We start from the raw sequence: 14,618 nt of genomic DNA, 5'->3' as shown, positions 1-14,618 counted from the left end.
TGCGTCCCACCCCATTGAATGGATGCGCCAGCTGCTTCTTTACCATTAAAAAGGCGACACAGACACTGACACAGACACGAGCCTTCAGTCTAGCTCGTTTACTAGAATAGCTTCCCACATCTAATAGTTGGGCGTAGCCGATGGATGCAGCCATGACGTTGCTACATGTACACCGACGATTGTCGGAGACTGGTCCATGGTACTACATGTAGTACGCATTATGGACAAGTTACTGCATGGTCGCCAGGCGAGTGCTCACGTCGACAACATCTTCTTCAAAGCCTCGGCGCCAGTCGTCGTAGCGCGACTGTCGGTGCTTGTGGAACCAATTGGTCGGGTGCGTCCGCATAAGCTCTTGTACGGACGCGTTGGCTTCCAGCGGGACGTATCCAGCGTCCGTCTCCCAGGCCGCGCTCGAGTACCGATTTTTGATCAGCGTGCACGTCTTGCTGACGCGCTCGACGATGGACCTACGCATGTTTTGATACAAGATACATGGAGGAACCCGAGCATACCAACTCGACCAGTAGCGCGTGAGGCCACCCCCGCCTCCATGGACGTCGTCTTCTTGGATCGACTGCGTGAGGAAGATAAGGCGCGACGGCTCGCGGACGACTCGGATGATGGTGTTTTGTTGCCACTCGGGCTTGTACACGAAGCGCACGTAGCGAGTGTCGTTGTCGGGGACTTCGAGCACCTGCGCACACTTGTTAGATCCTCCTCGCATCGGAGATCGACCTGGAGGGCGTGGGCTCTGTCGAAGCGGCTCTCCATGATGTCGCTCGTGTCTTCAAAGCTCCCGGGCACAGGAAACTGGCTCACGACCACGACGGTCTGCGTCGGGTCGTCCACGTCGGCAACATCAAACGAAAAGTAGGCTTCCGTCGACGCTGGAAGTCCCGTCTCGGCCAAGGTGCGCGGGAGGTTGTAGTACATCTGGTTCATGATCCAGTCGTAGCCCATCTTGCGCGCATTCGGGTCCGACAAGAGCGACCGGTGCCGCCAATTCCGCTGCTCTTGCAGCTGATAGCACTATGCGAATACGTTGGTTGACAAGCATTCCATCTCGCCGCACCGGAGCCTCGCTGGCCTGCTTCACCCACTGAAACATGATGGACGAGAGGTGCTGCCACCGGCGCAGGTCGAGCTGGAGCGCCTTGTACTCCTCTTCACTCTCTTTGCGCGTCTCGGCCAGCGCGAGCGCCACTTCTCTCCACGTCAACGGGCGCCGCACGTTGGCTTTCGCGAGCGACGTTCGCAGCCAGGCGGCGGTCTGGCGCAGCTCCTGGATCTCATCGGCGATGACTTGGCGATGACGGCGCTGGGCGTCGCGCTGCCGCTGCCGCCTTCGTCGCTGCTCGCCCGCTCTCGGCGACGACGCGGCGGCTCTCTCGTCGTCCATGTCGTACTGGAGCTGCTTGGTCGTCAGCATGCGCGACATCGTGCCAAAGGCAAACTGACCGTGTGCGCCAATGAAAACGCAATGCGCCGCGCACTGGCCAATCGGCGCCGTCTGATTCCAAGCCAGCGTGATCACATCCAGGTATCACATCATCCCGGTCTTTGTCGTCTGTCTTTCCGAGGACAGACTTGTCCATCAATACGGCCGCGGACCGAGGGCGCGCCCCAACCTTTTGAAAAAAGTTATCCAAATAAGATCTTGTTGCCAGACGCTCCTGCCCAACTACGTCGTACGTGTACCGGCGCGGAATCTGGTCATCCATCGACGAGTCGCTGCAGTAAAATCAACGGACGCCCGAATGTTTGACGAATGTTGTCTATGTTATTAATATCAACTAGCAATTCCTTTACTTGGCGGCGGCCATTTGCGCCTCGAGCGCCTGACGGGCCTTCCGTGCCGCGTGCTTGGGCTTCTTCGGCTTCTCAAACGTCTTCTTCTCGCCCTTGGCAAACTTCTTGTCGCCCTTCTTCCCGACCGGCTTGGACTTGCCAAACGGCTTCTTGCCGTCCGTCTTCTTAAAGGCCGGCTTCTTGCCGTCCGTCTTCGTAAAGGCCGGCTTCTTGCCGTCCGCCTTTTTGCCATCAAACTTGGGCTTCTTGACAAAGGCCGGCTTGCTGCTGTCGCCGTCCAGCTTGCGCTTCTTCATGACGCGCATCTGGGCGCCGGGCGCGGGTTTGGCGCGGCGGCCCTCGAACGGCCGAGCCGTCTTGTCGGTCGCCGTCGTCTTGAAGCGCTTGCCGCAGACCGAAACGCGGAGCTCGCGCTTGCCGATCTTGGAACCGTCAAGCTTGAGCGCCTTCGCGGCCGTCGTCACGTCCTTGAGGAGGACGTAGCCAAAGCCTTTGCCGAGGTGGGTGTCCTTGTCGCGGATGATGCGCACCGACTCGACGAGCGCCGAGCCTTCGTCTTCGTCGTCCTTCTCTAGGTTGGACTCGAAATGGTTGCGGATCTCGTCTTCCGTCGCCGTGAACGCCATGTTGCCGACAAACACCGTGCGCTTCGGGTCCGTCGTGAGCACCTTGCGGTCGACGCGGATCTTCTTCTCGTGAAAGTCCTGCATGCACGTAGGTATAAGAAGAGAGCGTGGATGGAGAGGATATGATGTACCGCGCCGTTGAGCGCGAGGGCGGCCGCGATGCTGTCTTCGGACGCAAACACGACGTACGCGTTGCAGTTGTCGCGGCCCTCGACAAAGAGCTTCTTGTTGGCGCACACCTTCTTGACGAGGTTCTGCTTGCCGTGCTGGTCGACAGCGCAACCCGCGACGGGCACGGACCGGAGGCGCGCCGACTCGACCTTGCCGCAGGACGAAAAGAACTTCTTGAGCTCTTCGGCCGTCGCTTCGAGCGAGACGTTGCCGACAAAGATCGTGCGCGGCGCCTTCTCGTCGTCCTCCTCCTCCTTGGGCGCGACCTCGACCTTGGCTTCCGGCTTGACCTTGGAGTGCTTGGGCTTCTTGACCTTCTTCGGGCCTTCGCCGTCGAAGAGCACGACCTTGGGCGCCTTGGGCGCGTCCGCCGTCTCCTTCGCCTTGGCCGCCTTGACTACCGGGACCACGACCTGCGCGACGACCTCTACACGGTGGCATGAGCTCATCGCATGCTGGCAGGATGGGTCGTACTCGGCTCGGGCTTCTTGGCGAAGAGCTTCTCGCTCGTGCTGAAGAAGGACGCGAGCGCGTTCGTCGGCGCCGGCGCCGCTGCCGCCTTCTTGGCCTTCTTGCCACTCGTCTCGGCGCCGAAGGACGCGGCGATGCTGCCCACCTTGTACTCGTCGCCCGCCATCGCTTTCTCAAAAATAAGATGGATTGATTGGCGAATAATACGCTAGCATACTCAAGACCAGTCAAGTGGCACCGCGTGCTGTGATTGGTCCATTTCCAATCTTAAATGGGCATCTTGGTTCTCCTGCTGGTGGTCATGGGAGTCCGATTGTTACGCGGTGTGCGAAGCGGCCTTGCGGTCTTCGCGGATCTTGCGCGAGCGCAGCATCGCGAGCTCCTTCTTCACTGCGTAGCGCTTGGCGTTGCTCAGCGAGCACTCTTCGACCTGAACCTCGAGCTCGTGGATCTTGGCCAGGAGCTGCGCCATGTCCGTGGCCGGCTCCGCGTCGAGCTTGCGCTTGGCCGTCGGCGCGACGCTACTCCGGGCGACCGGCGCTAGATGCTGCGTCCGTTGCGGAGGCGTGATGCTCGTGCGCGGGCCCGTGGTGCGCGGCGCCGGCGCCGAAGATTCGTGGCCGGCCGCGGGGCGAGGATGGCTTATGTTGCGCTGACTCACAGCCCGGTTGGGCGGCGGCACGTTTTCTGCATTCGCAACAGGGACGGGCGCGGTCACGCCGAGCTGGTCGCGGAGACACTGCAGTACCGCGTCTGAGCCCTTTTGCTGGATCGTGAACCGGATGCGGCGCTGGGGGTTGCCCGTGATGACGAGGGCGCGGAGGTGCTCGCACAAACCGAGCTCGGGTGGGATCTACATACCGTTGTCAGAGTCCAGTTCCTCCAGAGTCTATGTGTTTCGCACATGCAACAGGTTGTTGTTCTCGAGGCTCAGCGACGTCAAGTGCTTGGCTTCATGGATCGACCCGAGCGACGTGAGCTAGAGAACGGTTCGAGAACGGCGCTCCTATAGCCTCGGTACCTTGTTGTCGGAGAAGGCGACGACCGAGAGCTTCTGAGCTTGCGCCCACGCAACGCCGTCGAGCGTCGTGATCTTGTTGAACGAAAGCAGCAGCGTATCGAGGACGGGTAGCTCAACGACCACATGCGGTACGTGCGTGAACGCGTTGTTGCGCAGATCCAGTTCCTACAACGACTCGATACGATTATCCGTTGGTAGGCAGATGGTAACCTTGAGCATCGAGACGGCCTCGGTCGCGGGCGACAACATGGCAGCGATGGCCTTCTCGTTGAGCCGGTTGCGCTTGAGCCGGAGAAACTGCAGTCGCGGGAGCGCACCAATGCTCGGGTCGATGCGCGTGATCAAGTTTTCCTCGGCTGTCAAAGTCTGTGTCCGTGTGTGAGCCATGAAAGAAGCAGAAGTACTCTTGCGCACCTGCAACGCCATGAGGCTGCCCATGTGCGCCGGCAGCTCTGTGAGGAGGTTGCGCGACAGGTTGAGGTGGACGAGCGTCGCGCAGATGTGGTCGACGTCGATCACGGGCACGTGCGCGAGCCTAGCACCAGTGGGTTGAACGAAAACAAAATCAAAATAAGAACCATACTGTTTCTTGGTCAAGTCCAACGTCCCGGCTTCAAACGCGTGCAAGAGCGAGTCGTCCGGCATTGCGCGCGTACTGCGGGCGGCCGGATCGGCGTCCACTTCCGAGAGCGACTCGGTGACGTCCACGCTGCTCTCCGCAGCAGCCGCGGGCCCGCGACCGCGCAGGTACGACTTGAGCGCTTGGTGGCCGCCCGTCAGCACCGAGAACCGAATCGACCTACGTGACCCCATGAGCAACACAGAAGACATGGGAGCCGTGCACCGAAGCGGGTTGCCTTCGACGAGGATGTGGTTGAGCGATCCAAGGTGTCCGAGCACTACGTCCGCATAAGAACTAGGACGCCACGACGGTGGCGATACCGTAAGGGAGGTCGGAGAGGTTGTTGTTGGAGAGGTCGAGGGTCTTGAGCTTTGCAAACTGCGACATGAGGTCCGCCGACAACGCGGCGAGCTGGTTGTCGTGGATGTTGAGCACCGTGAGCGACGAAGCGACGCGTCTGAGCGACGCGTTATCGATGGACGTGAGCTTGTTGTTGCCCAGAAGCAGGTGGTCCAGGCGCGTCGTCGTCGGCAGCGACGGAAAGGCCGAGAGCCCGTTGTTGCGGAGGTCCACGAACTCGAGCTGCGCCATCTTATCAAGGACGACGACCGTCGCACCCAAGTTGTTCTTGCTCAGGTCCAACGACGAGAGGCTCGAGAGATTCGCAAACGACGAGGGCAGCGACGCGAGCTGGTTGCTTTGAGCAGTCAGCACACGGAGCTTCGTCAGGCGCCCTACATGTCACGCTGAGATGCAACCTCGCAGCCTGCAAAGGCGCACCAATGGCCTCGGGCAGGCTCGTGAGATGGTTGTTGTCGAGGCGCAAGGTCTCGAGGTGCTCGAGGCGACCCAGCGAGCTTGGCAAAGTTGAGATCGTGTTGCTCGTCACGCAGAGCTCCCGCAGCAGAAGCAGGTCGCCAACAAACTCGGGAACGTCATTGAGTCGGTTGCTACATGCCGCCATGAGCAACGATATTGCCTCGTGCATCATGGCGGGCAGCGTACTCGCTCACATCAAGGTAGACGAGCAACTGGAGCGACCCGAGCGACGCCGGAAGCCGTGTGAGCTGGTTGTCCTTGACCTTGAGCCACTTTAGCCCTGCGAGTTCGCGGAGGGCCTCGGGCAGACTGCGTAGCTGGTTGTAGCTCAGGTCGAGTTTGTACAGATCGATGCATTCCCAATGTTTCTCGTCCTACACGCCTGCATGAGCTGCTTAGATCGCACGAAGCAGGAGCCTACTGCCTCAAGATGCTTAAGCGGGAAGAGGACTTCGGCCGGAACATGCGTCAGGTCGCGGGACGTCAGGTTGAGCGTGCCCGACTGCCGCGACTGCCGCAAGACTCGCTGCATGGCGCTCGCTGAAATGCGAAATGCGCCAGGAATACTCTATAAAGCAATGATGGCGATCATCAAATATCAGAGGTATCCCACGGCGGTAAAGACCACGCAGCTTGCTCGTCGCGCGCGTCGCCGGCTCGTCGGACCCCGGGCTACCGACTGCTTAAGGCTGCGAGGACCTCGGCCCGCGACGAGCCTGTGCTGCGCTGCACCGCTCCTGGTCCTTTCACGCCCGGCAAATTGCGTGCGATCAGCTGCGTGGCCGTGTCTTTGGTCGAGGGCGGTGCCAACGACGCGTGCGGACCTCATAGGCTTGAAACACCCAACATTTCCATTCTTGGCAAGCTGACACCGACGGAAGAGGTAGCCCATGCGAGATTTACGCCCAATTAGCCTCATTGCGTCGCACAGAAGGATGGTAGCCCTGCGCTCAACGGAGACAATGGCTATGGAGCTGCCATTCATGTGCAGGCAGTTGCGTGCGTCTAGCCAGCGTCGGTGGGTCCTATTATCCGGAGATCCGGATATCGAATTGGAAACCGGGCGCCATTGATGCCACACATTTCGAAACTTGGACTCTGCACCATGGGCGGTCGCATCTACGTGGGGAACCTTCCGATGGACGTGCGCACGCGCGAGATCGACGACCTCTTCTACAAGTACGGGCGCATCGTGGACATCGACATCAAGCTGCCCAGCCGCCCGCCGGCCTTTGCCTTTGTCGAGTTTGAGGACGAGCGCGACGCCGACGACGCCATCCGCGGCCGTGACGGCTACCGCTTTGACGGCGCTCGCCTGCGCGTCGAGCCCACGAAGGGCGGCTACCGTGACCGTGGCGACCGCAACACGAGCCAGTTTGGCCGCAACTTGCCTGGCAGCGGCAAGTACGCCCTCGATGTGTCCAACTTGCCCGACGGCGCGTCGTGGCAGGACCTCAAGGACCACATGCGTCCTGCGGGTGAAGTCATTTACACCAAGGTCAACTCGCGCGGCGGTGGTGGCTATGCTGAGTTCTCCAACAAGGAAGACTTGAACCGGGCGCTGGATACGTTGAACAACTCGGAGTTCAAGTGCAAGATGGGTACCTCTGTGATCAGTATTAAGGAAGCTGGTCGTGCAGGTCGTAGCCGCAGCCGTAGCCCTCGCCGTAGCCGCAGCCGCAGCCCTCGTGGCCGCCAGAGCCGCAGTCCCCGTCGCAGCCGCAGCCGTAGCAACAGCCCCCGCGGCAAGCGCAGCCGCAGCCCGGACAACAAACGCAGCCGCAGCCCCGACAACAAGCGCAGCCGCAGCCCGGACGCCAAGCGCAGTGTGTCGCCTGCCAAGGACGATAAGAAGGACGAATAAGCGGCGCGGGCGCGCAGGGGGTGGTTTGTACCCCTCCTTGTCGCCAAGGGCCCAAGCTACGTCTCATTCATATATTCTATTCCTGTACTTAGGTCCCTTCGCGGATCAGTGCTGCGAGCGGCCCGACCGCGCGACGGCTTTCGCTTGCGTGTGCTAACCCTCGATAATAACACCATCTCGTCCTCTCGCTCGAACGTTGTTGATCGAAGGTTCGAGAACGAGGAAACGGCCTGCCACGGCGCCGCCTGCTGCTGCCTGACTCATACGTCCTACTACGTACGTAGCTCATGGCTGCAGTACATGGTCGATGGCGCAGGCTGCTACGTCGTTAGCGTCGTCTAAGAGGGAGGGCAGAGGCCAACACCGCTAGGGGCGAGGTGCGCTAGGTGCTTGCCAGCGGTCGGTGACTCCTCCGCCAGCCGGTTCGTTTAACCGGTTGGCCTCGGTCATCGTACCTTCACTCGTAATCGACCAGCACTCTCGGCATCGAATTTCACGTGTGGTATTTGCGTGTGAAAAGCCGATCACTCGGTGAATTGTGTAATAGTCGTGCGTTCGATCCAACTTCAAGCAGGAGGCGGTCGACGTGCATTCTTGGGTGCGGAAGATTCCCGAAGCGTGGGTCAGCGAGGTTGCCGCTTGGGCCTGCGCTCAGCCCTTAGGACGGCGCAATGGTCCCTTTGCCCCTGCATCGCAAAGTAGTACGTACCGTGAACGGCCGCCGCCTCGCATTGTCCCTGGCCCTCTTTATGTAGTAGGTATCGTCATTCGCTGAAGGCATCGCATTTATCAGGTTCGGCGACAGTACGCCGCGCTTCTAACGACGGATCAGTCGCTCTGCTGGCAAGGTTCTCCCGCCTTCTTCCTCCATTGCAAAGGGCCGTGGGAGCGCAGTGAAAAGTCGGTCGCCTGGGAAATCGACGCGCCCTCAACAAGCCGTGTCATCACAGCGTGGTCCCGCGCAGCGGCACATGGGCAACGGCAATCTCAAAGCCCATCGGCCTCACTCTGAATACGGTACCACAAACTGTGTGGCTATCTCAGGACGCTTTGAAACGGTTAAGACGCGCGGCTGGCAAGGCTTCCGCCGTGTCCAGTGTGTGGAGGGTCGCCTCCTCGTCGCTTCCAGCACGGAAGACACTCGTGCGCAGGTCCACGGGCGCCGCATGTCCATGGCGAAGCCGGGCTGGCGAATGCCCTCGACAGCATGTCGCATTTCAGCTGGCCAAGGCAGCCACATCATGCAGCGCCACGAAGCGTTCGGCTGGATACTTTGGCGGAGACCTCGGGTTGCATTAAAATACGAAAAAAAGTGACGACGGGCCATAAAAAATTCACCGCCGATTCGACCCGACGTCAAGCGACAGGCCGACGCATTTTAAAACAACGAAATAAATAAATACCATCCAATACAATGCGATGCGGGGCCTGCTTCCAAGGCGCAGAATAAAAAAGTGGGGCCTTCAAATAAAATACCCGACCGAACGGACTGCATTTTTATTGCACAGCCAGCACCTGGGCCGCAGCCAATCCGAGGGCGTCTTGGCCGGCGACGCCTGGCCCAGCTGGGTAATGTACGCACTGTACGGTGCATGGACGGCCGATTCATTCGGTGTTTGTATGGATGTACGATGTACGGGGTAGCATTCGAAAAATGAAGGATTGTACGGATTGGACGAGAATATTGGTGGAGGGTAGTTATTTCGTACGGCCGGAAATTAAAATACGAGGTGCGCGAATACTTTCGAGAATCGCGCCGAAGCTACGCCGAATAGCTTGGGTTTTGTATGCGGATGGCAAAAAGCGGAATTAAATAACGCGTCGGGAGAGGCATGCCGATTTGTAATTGTTCATTTTTTCATTTGCTCTTGTTTCGCATAATCCGCAAGCCCCAAGAAGCAGTCGCTCCTTGGGTCCGCCGCATTTGAACCTACCAGAAGCACATCGAAACATGTTGGTGACGGCCATGGACCACTCGCAGCGCCGGCTCTCGATGGGGATGATGAACAGCCACCACTCCGAGGCCGAGTACCTGGACCTCGCCAACCACCAGCCGCCGCCCTACAGCCTCTCGCTCGAGCACTCGCACTCGATGGGCATGCCCCACGGCCACTACTGGACGACGGCGAAGACCAGTACGACCTCTCGGGCCAGATCGTCTCGCCCAAGAACAACGCCAAGCCCTCGCTCTACAAGACCGAGCTCTGCAAGCGTTTCTCCGAGTATGGCAGCTGCCGCTACGGTGCCAAGTGCCAGTTCGCCCACGGCATGCCCGAGCTCCGCCACGTGCTCCGCCACCCCAAGTACAAGACCACCAAGTGCAAGTCGTACTGGGGCTCGGGCCACTGCCCCTATGGCAGCCGCTGCCGCTTCATCCACGAAGAGGAACCCGTCGGCCGCTCCGGGTCGATGTACAAGTCGAGTGGCTTGTCCCCACGTAACGAGATCTCCCCAACGTCTCAAGGCGACCTCTCGTTCCTCAACGCCCAGTACAACTCGGACCTCCCCGCGGCCAATGGCCTCATGTCGTACAACTCGGACCTGGGCATGCTCAACGGCCAGTCGTCGCCGACGTGGCTCTCAGGCGAAGTCGCTTCGACGCCGACGTTCTTGCGCAGCCCATCCGAGCAGACGTACGCGCCCAAGACTAGCCCGATCGGCCGCCTAAAAAGTCGCCGTCGATGAGCAACGTCCTGGACCAGAGCGTCGAGTACAATGGCTTGCAAGACGCGATTGGCGTGCTTCTCAAGTTTTCGCAGTCGTTCCCGGACAACGAGGCTCCTGCGCCGACCGTTGGCGCTTCCTCGCCCAAGGTTGGCCTCCCGCCGACTGTGCCCGCTGGCTCGTCGCTCAAGTCGCCGCTGAAGCGTGACCTCTCGCTTCAGGCTGACGAGCTCTGGAAGGACTTCTCGGCGGTCTCGATTGGCGGCAGCGGCGACGCGACCGACACGTCGTCGCCGTCGGACTGGTTCCTCTCTTCGGACAATGGCGGCCTCGGCGGCGCGGACCTTCGCGAAGATTCCGCGTCCCGCTTGAGCTTCTTTACCCAATTCAAGTGAGCGACTGCGGCGCCGACGATATCTGTACAAAAGGGAAAGAGCCAGCAATTATTTTATTTTATTTACAGGTATAAATATTTCTACTGTTTCAAAACCACCGTGTGCAGCGCGCTGTAAGATAATCTCCCCTTCCTGCTGCAAACGAATGCACCCACTTGGCTCAGATCGATGGCCGAACCGCCGCAGTCGTTGAATTCCCCGCTTCTACTACAGCAAAATGGCCTTGGTTGTCTTCGACTACGACTGGTGGGACGGGCTGTAGGTCGATGGCCTCATGCGGCCGAGCGTAGGAGCTTGATCAACGACAACTCGGACACGTTCGTCTTCAAGGAGCTCCAGCCTGCGCTGCTCGACCACCTCAAGCAGCTCACGGCGAGCGGCGTGCAGTGGACGGACGCTGTCGGTCCGACGCCTGCGATCGACGGCGCCATGGGCTCATGCTGGGCGTAGATCAAACGCTTGGGCAATTGACGTCGACGACGCGCGAAGAGCTCATCGAGGCCATTGCGCGCGTGCCCGTCCAGCCTGGTATTCATGCGACCAGCGAATCTAGATCAGCGTGCGTGGCCTAGGTATGCTCGAGGCGGTGCGCTTCGCCCACGCCCAAGGCGCCGAGGTTATGATTGTGAGCGACGCCAACACGGTGTTCATCGAGAGCATGCTGGCGCTGCACGGCTTGCAGGACATTGTGCGCCACGTGTTTACCAACCCCGGGACGTTCGACGGCAACATCCTGCGCGTGCACCCGTTCCATCCCAAGGCCGACGCGCCCCACGGCTGCCCCAAGTGCCCCGTCAACATGTGCAAGGGTACTGTCGCCCGCCTCCTTTTCTATTTTTCGATATTGGTGGGCAGGGTCCATTTTGCGGACGATCAAGGCAGCCAAGCCGTACACCAAGATCCTCTACATCGGTACGACGACCGTCCATGCTGCCGCTCGCATCTTGATCGGTTCTAGGCGATGGCGGCGGGGACTTTTGCCCGACGTCCGAGCTCTCCTCGTACACATCTCCTTCCTTACTCGTCGACGCCTCATCGCTGCGCTAGGAACGACTATGCTCTGGCCCGCGCCGAGTACGAGCTCGCCAAGCGCCTCGCCGCGTCGCCTGTCAGCGTCAACGTGCGCACGTGGTCGACCGGCGACGACATTTTCGCGCTCTTCCGCGAGCTTTTGGGCTAAGACGACGCTAAGAAATCAAACACGCATGCATGGTTGGTCTATAAACTACTTGGCGTGGTCGGCCGCGTACGCCTCAAACCAGCCGAGCGACTCGGGGTTGCGGAGCGCGCTGGCGTTCGTGATGGGCTTGCCGCCGAGGATGCGCTTGACGGCGATCTCGACCTTCTTGCCGCTCACGGTGTACGGGATGTCGGGGCACGCGACGATGAGGCCGGGGACGTGGCGCGGCGAGTTCTCGGCGCGGATCTTGCTGCAAATCTTCTTCTGGAGCTCCTTGGTGAGCTCGAGGCCGTCGGCCATGACGACAAAGAGGACGATCTTGACGTCCGGCGTGCCGTCCGCGAGCACATAGTCCTGGCCGACGATGACGCAGTCGGCCACGTCCTTGATGTGCTCGACGACCTTGTAAATGTCGGCCGTGCCGATGCGGACGCCGCCAGGGTTGAGCGTCGCGTCCGAGCGCCCGTAGAGCACCATGCCGTCGTTGGCCGTGATTTCGGCAAAGTCGCCGTGGCGCCACACGTTGGGAAACACGTCGAAATCTACGCCACATGAGATCGATCGGATCCGAGATGGATGGCAAGCAACGTACACGCGCCAAAGTACTTGGAACCATCCGTGTCGCCGTAAAAGTAGAGCGGCATGGACGGGAACGGCATGAGGCAGACGAGCTCGCCCTGCTCCTTCAAGAGCTTGTCGCCGTTGTCGCTAAAGATGTGCACGTCGAGGCCGAGGCCGCGGCACTGGAGCTCGCCGTTGTACACGGGCAGGTTCGTGCAGCCGAGCGCAAAGCAGCCGTTGAGGTCCGTGCCGCCGGAAATGGACGCAAACTGCACGTCGCTCTTGATCTCCGAGTAGACAAACTAGAGACAAATCAGACCTCTAAGAAGACACAGATGCACTTGACGCACGCGGAAGATGTTGGTGCTGGCCGGCGACCCCGTCGACGCAATCATCTTGAGCTTCGAGAGGTTAAACTCCTTCCCGGGCTTGCAGTGCGAGTCCATGACCGCTGCGAGGTATCGCGCGCTCGTGCCAAAGACCGTGACGCCCACTTCCTACACCATCCTCATCGTGTCAGACTATGCAATAGACACGGTCAATGTAGCATACCTCGGCAAACTTCCAGAGCGCGGCCGTCGACGGGTACAGCGGGTTGCCGTCAAAGAGGACGACCGTGGCGCCGACGGCGAGGCCGCTCACGAGCCAGTTCCACATCATCCAGCCCGTCGTCGTGTAGTAGAAGACGACGTCGTCGCGCGAAATGTTGAGGTGCAGCACGTGCTCCTTGAGGTGGTTGAGGAGCACGCCGGGGCCTTGCACGATGCACTTGGGGAGGCCCGTGGTGCCGGACGAGTACATGACGTAGACCGGGTGGTCGAACGGCAGCTGCTCAAACTCGATCGTGGTCTTCGCCGGCGCTTGGAGCTCGGCGATGAACTTGTCGGCGTACACGGCGCGCGGGATGCTGTGCAGATCGAGGTCGTACGACTCGGCGATCGTGTAGCGGAAGACGACGATACGCTCGAGCGACGGGAGCTCATGCGAGATCTCGCGCAGGCCCGGCATCGTGTCGATGCGCTTGCCCTTGTAAAAGTACCCGTCGGTCGTAAACATGACCTTGGGCGTGATCTGCGCAAAGCGATCGAGGACGCCGTTCTTGCCAAAGTCGGGCGAGCAGCTCGACCAGACCGCGCCGACGCTAGCCATTCCATCAGGAAATCCGCATGCAGGCATGCCAAGCGCACCTCGTCGACGCCAGCATCGCGACGATCGCGTCCGGCGTGTTGGGCATGTAGCCGACGACACGGTCGCCAGCAACGACCTTCATCTCGCGCAGCCGCTGGCTCAAGGCCGCGACGCGCGCGTAGAGCTGCTTGTACGTGAGCGTGATCGGCGTGTTGCTCGTCTCCGACTTGAACACGATCGCAGTCCGGTCGTCGCGGAAGCGCAAAAGGTTCTCGGCAAAGTTGAGGCGCGCGCCCGGAAAGAACTTGGCGCCCGGCATCTTCTTCTCGTCGTCAATGACCTTTGCGTACGGCGTCGACGCGATCATGCCCGTGTACTCCCACGTCTACGCGCCAGCATGAGACGTCGAACGTTGTTGCGACGGTGCAGTGTACCGCGGCCCAAAAGTCCGAAATGTAGTCGACCGACCACTGCCAGAGCTCGGCGACCGTCGTGATCTTGAGGCTAGAGCCCATCGCAGTGTTAGCGGCGCGGCGAAGGATGGATGGCGTCGTACCGATGCTTCTTGTTGACAAAGGCCGTGAACTTGGTCCAGTTGGAGGAGGCCAGCAGCTCTTTGGACGGCGTCCACACTATAGTAGCAGTGGCGTGAGGCGGCCTCGTCGGCTAGCGATCGTACAGAGCTTCATGTCGTCGTCAGCGACCGTCTTCACCATTGCAATTGTAGAGGTCTCAAAAATTGACAAGTGGGCCTTTCCGCCGGGGTCGACGCAACCTCTTTCTTTTAATATTGCGCCGCATGGAGCGTTCAACTGCTGAGATCGTGAGGCTGAGAAACCTCTGAGAATGAATTGAAACGGTTTGTTTTATTGCATACACTTACGTACCACGAGGGATGCTTTTTATTCCGCGCGTGTGTATATGCAACAAACCGCGCGGAGTGTGACGAGCGATTTGTAAACAGCGGCGCGGGTGCCATCATCATCCGCGCCACTTTGTTGAAAGTCTCAAGTTCAATACAAACGGCAAGGTCAAGTGGGTGGCCGGGTCACCTGTCATCGCTGCCGTGGCTGCCACGTAAGGGGGCCATTTTCCAAAAACTCTCGCTCTGATTGGCCGCAGCAGGATCCACGCCGCGGGATTGGCCATTATTCCTGTCGGCGTCTCCGTCCCGCGCCTTGATTGGCAGCCTCGTCGCTATGACAAGGGACAGCCACGGGCGTGACTTGCTCCGATAAGAGCTGGTTGCGCGCCGCGAAAGCATGCAGAAGATCCCAATCGTAC

At 60.1% G+C, this 14,618-nt stretch overlaps 7 protein-coding genes across 7 annotated transcripts; 3 read left to right on the top strand and 4 right to left on the bottom strand.

Moving 5' to 3' along the window:
* Positions 1–229: 229 nt before the first annotated feature.
* On the bottom strand, positions 230–1,441 carry SPRG_03466 (hypothetical protein; the record flags this gene model as incomplete). The annotated part of the gene is made up of 4 exons (XM_012342056.1): positions 230–470; positions 516–697; positions 739–1,023; positions 1,076–1,441. The coding sequence occupies 4 exons, from the start codon at positions 1,439–1,441 to the stop codon at positions 230–232; spliced, it is 1,074 nt and encodes a 357-aa protein (XP_012197446.1).
* Positions 1,442–1,761: 320 nt separating this feature from the next.
* On the bottom strand, positions 1,762–3,255 carry SPRG_19497 (hypothetical protein). Its single transcript, XM_012342363.1, has 3 exons — positions 3,084–3,255; positions 2,570–3,036; positions 1,762–2,516 (listed from the first exon to the last, which is right to left on the bottom strand). The coding sequence occupies exons 1-3, from the start codon at positions 3,244–3,246 to the stop codon at positions 1,809–1,811; spliced, it is 1,338 nt and encodes a 445-aa protein (XP_012197753.1). The 5' UTR covers positions 3,247–3,255; the 3' UTR covers positions 1,762–1,808.
* On the bottom strand, positions 3,250–6,083 carry SPRG_19496 (hypothetical protein). Its single transcript, XM_012342362.1, has 11 exons — positions 5,964–6,083; positions 5,729–5,916; positions 5,504–5,673; positions 5,044–5,457; positions 4,946–5,000; positions 4,685–4,900; positions 4,516–4,636; positions 4,312–4,467; positions 4,102–4,266; positions 3,985–4,059; positions 3,250–3,933 (listed from the first exon to the last, which is right to left on the bottom strand). Exons 1-11 carry the CDS (start codon positions 6,072–6,074, stop codon positions 3,397–3,399), a joined length of 2,208 nt encoding a protein of 735 aa, XP_012197752.1. The 5' UTR covers positions 6,075–6,083; the 3' UTR covers positions 3,250–3,396.
* Positions 6,084–6,623: 540 nt separating this feature from the next.
* Positions 6,624–7,595, top strand: SPRG_03463 (hypothetical protein). The gene has a single exon (XM_012342055.1). The coding sequence runs from the start codon at positions 6,648–6,650 to the stop codon at positions 7,404–7,406; it is 759 nt and encodes a 252-aa protein (XP_012197445.1). The 5' UTR covers positions 6,624–6,647; the 3' UTR covers positions 7,407–7,595.
* A 1,762-nt stretch (positions 7,596–9,357) lies between these two features.
* SPRG_03462 (hypothetical protein) lies at positions 9,358–10,465 on the top strand (the record flags this gene model as incomplete). Its single annotated transcript, XM_012342054.1, has 3 exons — positions 9,358–9,563; positions 9,638–10,039; positions 10,093–10,465. 3 exons carry the CDS (start codon positions 9,358–9,360, stop codon positions 10,463–10,465), a joined length of 981 nt encoding a protein of 326 aa, XP_012197444.1.
* Positions 10,466–10,682: 217 nt separating this feature from the next.
* SPRG_03461 (hypothetical protein) lies at positions 10,683–11,656 on the top strand (the record flags this gene model as incomplete). The annotated part of the gene is made up of 6 exons (XM_012342053.1): positions 10,683–10,711; positions 10,756–10,868; positions 10,916–10,993; positions 11,038–11,274; positions 11,321–11,466; positions 11,513–11,656. The coding sequence occupies 6 exons, from the start codon at positions 10,683–10,685 to the stop codon at positions 11,654–11,656; spliced, it is 747 nt and encodes a 248-aa protein (XP_012197443.1).
* Positions 11,657–11,667: 11 nt separating this feature from the next.
* SPRG_03460 (acetoacetate-CoA ligase) lies at positions 11,668–14,072 on the bottom strand. The gene is made up of 8 exons (XM_012342052.1): positions 14,014–14,072; positions 13,891–13,966; positions 13,769–13,838; positions 13,394–13,719; positions 12,759–13,347; positions 12,557–12,703; positions 12,238–12,508; positions 11,668–12,187 (listed from the first exon to the last, which is right to left on the bottom strand). The coding sequence occupies exons 1-8, from the start codon at positions 14,048–14,050 to the stop codon at positions 11,691–11,693; spliced, it is 2,013 nt and encodes a 670-aa protein (XP_012197442.1). The 5' UTR covers positions 14,051–14,072; the 3' UTR covers positions 11,668–11,690.
* Positions 14,073–14,618: the final 546 nt, after the last annotated feature.

Source organism: Saprolegnia parasitica, assembly GCF_000151545.1.
Source record: "Saprolegnia parasitica CBS 223.65 unplaced genomic scaffold supercont2.9, whole genome shotgun sequence".
Lineage (NCBI taxonomy): Eukaryota > Oomycota > Saprolegniomycetes > Saprolegniales > Saprolegniaceae > Saprolegnia > Saprolegnia parasitica.
This window is presented reverse-complemented; position numbering and strand designations above follow the sequence as displayed.

What these genes read in the sequence shown, in the direction of transcription:
- SPRG_19497 (XM_012342363.1), bottom strand. Translation starts at nt 3,246, where the DNA reads ATGGCGGGCGACGAGTACAAGGTGGGCAGCATCGCCGCGTCCTTCGGC. An exon ending in CGCCAAGAAGCCCGAGCCGA is followed by an intron (nt 3,037 to 3,083) that starts GTACGACCCATC and finishes GCCACCGTGTAG; the next exon opens with AGGTCGTCGCGCAGGTCGTG. An exon ending in CCCTCGCGCTCAACGGCGCG is followed by an intron (nt 2,517 to 2,569) that starts GTACATCATATC and finishes ACGTGCATGCAG; the next exon opens with GACTTTCACGAGAAGAAGAT.
- SPRG_19496 (XM_012342362.1), bottom strand. Translation starts at nt 6,074, where the DNA reads ATGCAGCGAGTCTTGCGGCAGTCGCGGCAGTCGGGCACGCTCAACCTG. An exon ending in GAGCCTGCCCGAGGCCATTG is followed by an intron (nt 5,458 to 5,503) that starts GTGCGCCTTTGC and finishes CGTGACATGTAG; the next exon opens with GGCGCCTGACGAAGCTCCGT. An exon ending in TTGGACTTGACCAAGAAACA is followed by an intron (nt 4,637 to 4,684) that starts GTATGGTTCTTA and finishes CACTGGTGCTAG; the next exon opens with GCTCGCGCACGTGCCCGTGA.
- SPRG_03463 (XM_012342055.1), top strand. Translation starts at nt 6,648, where the DNA reads ATGGGCGGTCGCATCTACGTGGGGAACCTTCCGATGGACGTGCGCACG.
- SPRG_03460 (XM_012342052.1), bottom strand. Translation starts at nt 14,050, where the DNA reads ATGGTGAAGACGGTCGCTGACGACGACATGAAGCTCT. An exon ending in CCAGCACCAACATCTTCCGC is followed by an intron (nt 12,509 to 12,556) that starts GTGCGTCAAGTG and finishes ATTTGTCTCTAG; the next exon opens with TTTGTCTACTCGGAGATCAA. An exon ending in TTCCAAGTACTTTGGCGCGT is followed by an intron (nt 12,188 to 12,237) that starts GTACGTTGCTTG and finishes CATGTGGCGTAG; the next exon opens with ATTTCGACGTGTTTCCCAAC.